The sequence below is a fragment of the Siphateles boraxobius genome, unplaced genomic scaffold (assembly GCF_051911475.1).
Source record: "Siphateles boraxobius isolate OS27281-9 unplaced genomic scaffold, OSU_SipBor_1 111, whole genome shotgun sequence".
Classification (NCBI taxonomy): Eukaryota; Metazoa; Chordata; class Actinopteri; order Cypriniformes; family Leuciscidae; genus Siphateles; species Siphateles boraxobius.
The window spans coordinates 2,140,001-2,150,000 of record NW_027508713.1 but is presented as its reverse complement, the minus strand read 5'-3'; the positions used below and the strand labels follow the sequence as shown (position 1 = coordinate 2,150,000).

At 46.0% G+C, this 10,000-nt stretch overlaps 1 protein-coding gene across 1 annotated transcript in view; it reads right to left on the bottom strand.

The window, feature by feature from the left end:
- The window catches only part of soul5l (heme-binding protein soul5, like), a 17,664-nt gene that overhangs the window by 4,749 nt on the left and 2,915 nt on the right, over positions 1–10,000 (bottom strand). The window contains exons 2-5 of the mRNA XM_077198671.1: positions 6,294–6,356; positions 6,124–6,208; positions 4,319–4,439; positions 4,077–4,216 (exon numbers count right to left, since the gene is read on the bottom strand). Coding sequence (XP_077054786.1) covers positions 4,077–4,216; positions 4,319–4,367 — 189 coding nt within the window. The 5' untranslated portion in view covers positions 4,368–4,439; positions 6,124–6,208; positions 6,294–6,356. The remainder of the gene's footprint in view (positions 1–4,076; positions 4,217–4,318; positions 4,440–6,123; positions 6,209–6,293; positions 6,357–10,000) is intronic.

The following is a 10,000-nucleotide window of genomic DNA, read 5'->3' as shown; positions in this document are numbered from 1 at the left end:
CAAGGCATAACCCTGGAGTCAGGCCTTATTCAGCCGCTGCCGCAGGGTTTCATAGAAGACCTAACAATAACAGCTGTGATGCATGTCCAAGCGAGATGGGTATTGGAAACCCTGGACAACATAGCCGCTTGGGCAAGGTTGTCATTTAAGGGAAGGAAGTCTAGAAGGGCAGAGTCACAAGGAAGTTTGGTCTCCCAAGGTGTTTCTTAATATGCCTTGTCAATTCGTCACTCCTCTATCCTATGACCCGGAAACTGATCGAGCTCAGCCATCTTGAAGGACATCTCAATTATCTACTTTCACCATAAGGAGCAGAGGAATGAGGAGTGAGGAAGCTTCCAGAGGAGTCATGAATCCTACACGGAAGTCTTTCTTGTTGAGGAACCAGGCGACAGGGTATCAAGAGGGCATCTTGTATCTAATGGGTGGAGCTTGACCTAGTCCAGTGTGTCTAACTGGTGGAGCTTTACCTGGTCCAGTGTATCTACGGGTGGAGCTTGACCTGGTCCAGTGTATCTACGGGTGGAGCTTGATCTGGTCCAGTGTATCTACGGGTGCAGCTTGACCTTGTCCAGTGTATCTAACGGGTGGAGCTTGACCTGGTCCAGTGTGTCTAACGGGTGGAGCTTGACCTGGTCCAGTGTATATACGGGTGGAGTTTGATCTGGTCCAGTGTATCTACGGGTGGAGCTTGACCTTGTCCAGTGTATCTAACGGGTGGAGCTTGACCTAGTCCAGTGTGTCTAACGGGTGGAGCTTGACCTGGTCCAGTGTATCTAACGGGTGGAGCTTGACCTGGTCCAGTGTATCTACGGGTGGAGCTTGACCTGGTCCAGTGTATCTAACGGGTTGAGCTTGACCTGGTCCAGTGTATCTATAGGTGGAATTTGACCTGGTCCAGTGTATCTAACGGGTGGAGCTTGACCTGGTCCAGTGTATCTAACGGGTGGAGCTTGACCTGGTCCAGTGTATCTAACGGGTTGAGCTTGACCTGGTCCAGTGTATCTAACGGGTTGAGCTTGACCTGGTCCAGTGTGGAGCTTGACCTGGTCCAGTGTATCTAATGGGTGGAGCTTGACCTGGTCCAGTGTGGAGCTTGACCTGGTCCAGTGTATCTAACGGGTGGAGCTTGACCTGGTCCAGTGTATCTAACGGGTTGAGCTTGACCTGGTCCAGTATATCTAACGGGTTGAGCTTGACCTGGTCCAGTGTGGAGCTTGACCTGGTCCAGTGTATCTAACGGGTGTAGCTTGACCTGGTCCAGTGTATCTAACGGGTGTAGCTTGACCTGGTCCAGTGTATCTAACGGGTGGAGCTTGACCTGGTCCAGTGTATCTAACGGATTGAGCTTGACCTGGTCCAGTGTATCTAACGGGTTGAGCTTGACCTGGTCCAGTGTATCTAACGGGTGGAGCTTGACCTGGTCCAGTGTATCTAACGGGTTGAGCTTGACCTGGTCCAGTGTGGAGCTCGACCTGGTCCAGTCTATCTAACGGGTGGAGCTTGACCTGGTCCAGTGTATCTAACGGGTGGAGCTTGACCTGGTCCAGTGTATCTAACAGGTGGAACTTGACCTGGTCCAGTGTATCTAACGGGTTGAGCTTGACCTGGTCCAGTGTGGAGCTTGACCTGGTCCAGTGTATCTACGGGTGGAGCTTGACCTTGTCCAGTGTATCTAACGGGTGGAGCTTGACCTCGTCCAGTGTGTCTAACGGGTGGAGCTTGACCTGGTCCAGTGTATCTAACGGGTGGAGCTTTACCTGGTCAAGTGTATCTACGGGTGGAGCTTGACCTGGTCCAGTGTATCTAACGGGTGGAGCTTGACCTAGTCCAGTGTGTCTAACGGGTGGAGCTTTACCTGGTCCAGTGTATCTACGGGTGGAGCTTGACCTGGTCCAGTGTATCTAACGGGTGGAGCTTGACCTGGTCCAGTGTATCTAACGGGTGGAGCTTTACCTGGTCCAGTGTATCTACGGGTGGAGCTTGACCTGGTCCAGTGTATCTAACGGGTTGAGCTTGACCTGGTCCAGTGTATCTACAGGTGGAGCTTGACCTGGTCCAGTGTATCTAACGGTTGGAGCTTGACCTGGTCCAGTGTATCTAACGGGTTGAGCTTGACCTGGTCCAGTGTATCTAACGGGTGGAGCTTGACCTGGTCCAGTGCATCTAACGGGTTGAGCTTGACCTGGTCCAGTGTATCTAACGGGTGGAGCTTGACCTAGTCCAGTGTGTCTAACGGGTGGAGCTTGACCTGGTCCAGTGTATCTAACGGGTGGAGCTTTACCTAGTCCAGTGTATCTACGGGTGGAGCTTGACCTGGTCCAGTGTATCTAACGGGTTGAGCTTGACCTGGTCCAGTGTATCTACAGGTGGAGCTTGACTTGGTCCAGTGTATCTAACGGGTGGAGCTTGACCTGGTCCAGTGTATCTAACGGGTGGAGCTTGACCTAGTCCAGTGTATCTAACGGGTTGAGCTTGACCTGGTCCAGTGTATCTACGGGTTGAGCTTGACCTGGTCCAGTGTATCTACAGGTGGAGCTTGACCTGGTCCAGTGTATCTAACGGTTGGAGCTTGACCTGGTCCAGTGTATCTAACGGGTTGAGCTTGACCTGGTCCAGTGTATCTAACGGGTGGAGCTTGACCTGGTCCAGTGCATCTAACGGGTTGAGCTTGACCTGGTCCAGTGTATCTAACGGGTGGAGCTTGACCTAGTCCAGTGTGTCTAACGGGTGGAGCTTGACCTGGTCCAGTGTATCTAACGGGTGGAGCTTTACCTGGTCCAGTGTATCTACGGGTGGAGCTTGACCTGGTCCAGTGTATCTAACGGGTTGAGCTTGACCTGGTCCAGTGTATCTACAGGTGGAGCTTGACTTGGTCCAGTGTATCTAACGGGTGGAGCTTGACCTGGTCCAGTGTATCTAACGGGTGGAGCTTGACCTAGTCCAGTGTATCTAACGGGTTGAGCTTGACCTGGTCCAGTGTATCTAACGGGTTGATCTTGACCTGGTCCAGTGTGGAGCTTGACCTGGTCCAGTGTATCTAACGGGTGGAGCTTGACCTGGTCCAGTGTATCTAACGGGTTGAGCTTGACCCGGTCCAGTGTATCTAACGGGTGGAGCTTTACCTGGTCCAGTGTATCTATGGGTGGAGCTTGACCTGGTCCAGTGTGGAGCTTGACCTGGTCCAGTGTATCTAACGGGTGGAGCTTTACCTGGTCCAGCGTATCTATGGGTGGAGCTTGACCTGGTCCAGTGTGTCTAATGGGTGGAGCTTGACCTGGTCCCGTGTATCGAATGGGTGGAGCTTGACCTGGTCCAGTGTATCTAACGGGTGGAGCTTGACCTGGTTCAGTGTATCTAATGGGTGGCGCTTGACCTGGTCCAGTGTGTCTAACGGGTGGAGAGATAGAGGTATGGGTCGGGTTAGGGCATGGTTAGACCTTCTAGCTCCACTCATTACAGCAAATAATTCCAGTTCCAGAAAAAAATTCTGTATTATAAATTTAAGCCCAGACAAGTAATTTGTTAGTTTGTAAAGACTACACGCCTGCGCACATATATATTCAAACACGCATACCAATAGACAAAACACGTAAAACACATGTGCACGCCGTCAGCGTTTCACAGATTTGTGTTTTTGAAGTTTACGTAGAGATAACTTTTTTTATTTTTTATTCAACGCTTGTACCTTGGAACCCATTTTAAGGAACCTATTTCAAGGTTTGCGTTCTCGAGCACCAAACACTGTTGTTGTGCGAAGGAGCGGCCGGAGCACATTAAGGGTTTTCACATTGCACATTAACGGCGTCATGTTAGCGGCCCCTAAGTTAATAACTAATGATCTTTGCAATGGAAGTGAATCAATCAAAAACTAATTTTAGCGGGACAATAACTTTATTCTACAGCTGCTGTAAGCCAAAACAATCTCTGTTACTTTAATTCCCTATTATCACTGTAAAGCTGCTTTGAAACAATCTATATTGTTAAAAGCGCTATATAAATATATGAAGGTGACAGGATTCCAGGTGACAGGATTTCCAGATTTTCAGGATTCCACCCACAGCTCTGGACGTCACCTTCTCATTGGTTGGAGTGGGCGGATGCTCCTGATAGGCTGACGGCAACAGGAAGCTGAGCGTGTAGACCGCAGGTTCCCACATCTTCACTTCCTCAGGAACTTCAACAAGCACCGGAGCCGTCATCTCAAACGTCACACCTACACACACACACACACACACATACACACACACACACACACACACAGAGCTGTGTAACTCGCTTCACCTGACAGCATGTTTATATGAACATGCTCACAGACCCTCTTTATTGGCTCCAGAGATGTAATGATAGAGGCGTCTGAAGGCCATGGCGGCTCCAACGCCGAGGAAATACGCCTCCGCGTCCGTGGAGACCCAGCGCGAGGACGAGTAGCGGCGCACCTACACAAACACACCCGAGCACTTGTCTGACTTCAGATTTAAGTCCCTTTAAAGGTGCAGTGTGTACAGTTTAGTGGCATCTAGTGGTGAGGTTGCAAATCGCAACCAACAGAAGTTACGGTGGCCGACGGGAAGTGATGTCGTCGTCTGAGACAGCAGAGAGTAGCCAGTTAAGCAGTGATGTTTCTTTAGAAAGATAAATTAAGAAATTATGTTAACTTAATTATTCAGTAAAACGATATGTTATTGCGAAAATAATTGTGAATTGTTCATCGTTGTGTCAATGTTTTATTCGCTGACTTTAGCAGCTTGTTTACACGAAGAACAACATAGTGAGGAAACATGTCGATGTAAGGGGACCCACGGTGTGTGTAGATAGAAATGGCTCATTCTAAGGTAATAAAAACATAACGGTTCATTTTGTAAGGTCTTTATACACCACTAAAAACATAGTTATGTATATGAAATCGCATTTCTGTCAACAGATCCTCCTAAATATTACACAATGCACCTTTAATTCCAGTTTAATTAACCAGTCATTTCACTCGGCGGCCATCTTTGAAACATGCAAGTGCAGCCCCTATCTCTTTGAATGGGGATACGTAAAACTCTCCAAAACTGTTCGCCAAGCTAACGATTAAATTTCATATTTGAAACCACCAACGCAATCTGACAACAACTGTCTCGTAATTTACTTAAAACATATTTTTTCAGGCTGGATCAAGCTAATGCGCAGTGGAACTGTTTCTTTAGGAAGCGGAGCAGTGACACGATGACTTTACCACACACCGATTGGCTCGTATTTAGAAGGCGGGACTTGTTTCGCCATATTGAGCATTGCACTTTTCCCCATTCAAAACAATATGAGTGATGCGTCTTGTGTTATTCATTCTCAGTGTTTGGGGTAACTCGTTACATGTAACTTGAGTTACGTCATCAGATTAATTTTTCTAGTAAAGTAATGCATAATATCTATGCAAAATATCTAAGTTACTTTTTCAAATAAGTAAAGCTAGTTACTTTTTCACATTTATTGACTGGCAGCTCTCCTGTCCTCATTTTGAGAGAAATAAAGTGAGGTGTTGTGTTTGTGCGCGCTGTGTAAACATGATGGCTATTTTAGTTCTAGACTAAATGTGAATATGCATTTACTCACTTGCACGAAAATATTCAGTATTCCTCAAAATGAATAAAAACAGTAAAATGCAATTTTAGAATTTTACTTATTCTAAATTACATAAATATACTTTATGTAATTAATCTCACTTTATTAACCAATGACTTTTCTGCTGGCATTCAATGATCTGAATCAATCATACTAATAAGCAAAAAATGACTTTAGATTAGATTTAGAAATAAGAGTGTTGAATTTCTCCTGTATCCTATTGTTCTTTAATCCAGAATATCAGCAGCTGAAAGGTTTGAGCGCCGCCCTCTAGTGTACAGGAGTGAATATGCATTTCCTTCAGTCTTTTGTTGTTAATAAAAAACAAACAAGCAAGCCAAGCCCAAGTTTGAAAAAATAACACAAAAGTAATGTAACAGATTACTTTTCATAAAAAGTAACTAACGTAATTAGTTACTTTTCATGGGAGTAACGTTATACTGCAATGCATCACTTTTAAAAGGAATATTCCTCAACACTGTTCATTCTCTAGTCTTTGATTTAACTCATGAGTCTGACCTCGTACTCGTCCGTCCTGCAGACCAGATCGAACTGAAGACACTCTTTAGACTCGGTGCAGAAACTGCTGGACGAGTTACTGGGGCTGCGGGAGACACAAAACACGGGTTACTGTCCTGCTGTCGTCCAGCTAATTAATAATAAGGTTAATATGATGAGGAATATCTGACCCGATGCTGCTGACAGCCAGTGACTCCAGCGACAGCAGCGACAGCAGCGTCAGAACGCACAGACTCCTATAAACACACACGATACTCTGTCAAACATCGATTTTGATGTATATTGGTATTGCAATACTATTACTATGACGTTATGATATTGTGAAGAACCCCATTGACTTTCATTGCATGGACAAAAAACACTGTCAAAATCTTCTTTTGTTTCACAGAAGAAACTGTAATAGATGTGCTAAGACATTAAAAGTTCTTTTAGACACTGTTAGTTATTAGAGAAACACTGTTGCACTTGTCGTAAAAGAAACTAAAGAAAGGGAACAAGGCACGAGTGAAGCGCTGCTAACAGACGGATCTAACACGGCAGCGATGCAGTTCGGCCGTGTGGATGAATAGCCTACAAGGAATCGAAGGAGGATTTTGAATCGTACATGGAGCGTTTTGAACAGTGGCTTCTGGCGAATGACATTGCAAGTGAGAAAAAGGTTAGTGTGTTTCTCTCCGTGATCGGGGCAGAGACATATGGACTGTTAAAAAGTTACGCCGACGAAGCCTATAACAAGCTGAAAGTAGCGCTGTTGGCGCATTACAGGCCCAACCACTAGATATCGCGGAGCGTTATAGGTTTCAGAAATGCAACCAAAAGGAAGATGGATCCGTGGCGGATTACATTGTGGCTTTGAGACAGCTGTCAGTGAACTGAACTGGACAGTATTTGAATGACGCGCTCGGAAAACCGATTTGTGAGTGGGCTAAATTCTGAATCAATGCAACGCAAATTGCTGAGTCAGAAGGATCTGACGTTCAATCAGGCTTGCGAAAGTGCATCATCCACGGAGTTGGCCTCGAGAAAAACGCTGGAAATTGCGGGTAAGACAAAGGATTTACAGTCAGTGAATGCTATGAAGGAAACCAAACTCTTCCATTGGAGAGAAAAGGGGAAGTTTAAGGGGAGTATTAATTAATATTCTGAAGAAGGAAAATACCAGAAAAGAGACCAGAGACAAGAAGATAACAATACATGTTTCAGATGTGCTGGAAAACATTCAGCTAGAGACTTTTTATTTTTCAATTGGATGGAAAGTGCGTAGACATGCAGTTGGACAGGGCGGCAGCGGTGTCGCTGATGTTGAGTTATACAAGGAGTTCCTGTCTCACACACCATTGAGCAAAACAAGCATGCAGCTAACTACATATTCAGGAGAGCAATTCCACTGCAACGTCCAGACTGCCAAAGATGGGGAAAAGACTGGGGAAGATGGAAGCGTGTTTGTTTACTTTTCCCAGGTGGATGATCTTCCTGTGTCTGCAAGGGACATAGCTCACGCAACACGGAAATATCCGACATTATGCAAAGTGTGGAGTTATACACTTGTGTCCGAGGAGGGTCTGAAGCCATACTTTCCTCGCAGACATGAGTTTAAGGAGGACCAAGGCTGTGTGTGTTGGAGGGAATGCGTGCCATAATTCCCGCCAAATACAGATTAAGATTACTGGACGACCTACACCACGACCATCCAGGAATCTCAAAAGTCGCCAGCTGTGGCATCGTCCGTGGAGATGGCCATGGCAGAGGACCCACATTGATCTCGCAGCAAAAGATAAACAGTTTTTCCTAACAGTGATTGACAGCCATTCAAAATGGTTAGAGGTTGTGCCGATGTCATCAACACCACTGGCGCACTCCGAGGATCGTCTGCATCTTGTGGGTTACGGGAGAAGGTGATCTCTGCTGTTCAGACACTGAAACAGTCAGTCCTGAAAGGTGTTTTCGAGAAACAGGGTGAGCTGATGCTATCACTCAAGCACGGATTGGCAAATTTCTTGACAATGTACCGTAGCACACCTCATACGGCCACAGGAAAGACACCAGGTGTTCCTCAAGCGTGACACATCCCAACACATGCTTTTCACGGTTGAAGCCTGATCTAGCTAAGCCCGTTCAAGAAAAACTGCAGGAACAAAAGAAACTGCATGATCCGGGAAAGGAGTCCTAAGAGCCTGTGTGGAGGACGAACCGGTAAGAGTTTGAGGACAGGAGAAATGGTGGAGCGCATCTGTGATCGACTAAAAGGGTCCTGTACGTTTCCTCGTGCATGTGGACCATATGTCACCGAGAAACGCTGCAGTAGGATCTCCCTTGCATGGTGTGTTAGATTTAGGGATGGCGAAAACTAAACATTTTCTTGACCGACCACCGAGCCTCATTAGCCGTTTCAAACCGGTAAACCGATTAGTTTAAAATATGCCACGCTATTTGAAATAACAGCCATTTCGAGCCGCGCCTGCAATTTCGCAACTCTGTCGCATCTCTCTCTGCCTCCCGCTCACACACACACACACACACACACACACACTGCCCCGGCGCCGCGCTTCCACTCATGTCACTTTTTTAAAATCCCCTACAGCGCGAAACATGAGTCCCGCAAACGCGGCGCCGAGGAGCTTGTATGTAATCGGAGGACAAATGGCTCCTTAGTTTTGAAATGGTTTGGGTACAAGGTGATCGCGTTGAAAATAAAGGCGTTGGTCTAGCGTTAGAAGCTCATTTGAAACATTGCAGCGTCTCATTTAAGAAAATGACAGCTCCGAAGAGACTCCGCTTTAGTTTGAGGTAACGTTAGTGCTAACAATAATAAAGAAAGATGATGATCATCATCACCTTATCTGTTACCACTGAAATGTAGATGTAATGTATTTCTACAGTATTAATACTGTATTTAAGCACTGTATCACACAAGTTGCAACTTACTGTGTCAATCTTTTTGGTGAAATGGTCCCACACACTACTTTTCTTTGCACGCTTCATCCTGTCGTCTGCCCTGGCTCTAACCTCCAGTGTTTTAGCCTGTAGCTTTTACTTTTCGCAAACCTTGTGAGCGCGCGAACCCAAACGCTGTGACCTCGCGCCAAATGTTTTTATTGGTTTATTAAGTACAAACAGGCGAGTTATGAATAATTTAGTGTGAGGGATTTGTTCACTTCACACAAAAATATCTTCGATTAAGATGGCTAACTGTAGTAGCGTTTAGTCCAGTGTCTATAATAGCTTAATTTAGAGATCACTTTTTTTTAAACCGACTACCGACAACTTTGATCGGTTAACGTTGAGACGGTCAACCATCGGTCAAACGGTCATCGGTTAGCATCCCTAATTAGATTTCCCGAATCCAGCTGTCACACATGGACATGCGCAAACTGGACGAATACTGCCGCTGTTCACGCATAACTATTCTCCTCTATTGGTTCTTTATTTGTTTTAAACAGCAGACTTAATATTTATCCATCTCTGGTCATGATTTGGAGACGATGAGCGCATGTGTGAGAGTCTGAAACCAGCACTGGTGGCCGTCGTCCACTTCACACACGCAGAGAAAGGAGGATTGTAACGGGAAACTCATTTATACCACACTTTATTTAACAGGAACTTCGTTCCACGCGTCATACGTCATTACGCCTTACGTCAATCGACTATAAGGGTGCATGTAAACGCAGCTAGTGATGTTTGCAGTGGAGCGTTGAGCTTTTCTTTGGTCAGAGACAGTCATTGAGCCTGAGATCACTGGAAACACAGAGCTTCACTGCACACGATCCAGCGAGTGCAACGGCCTCAGTGAAAGCTGTTCGCAGATGTCCACAGAGAGTTCGTACTGCTCCAGAAAGGCTGGGTTTATTTACTATTATGGGTTTGGTGCTATTGTTTT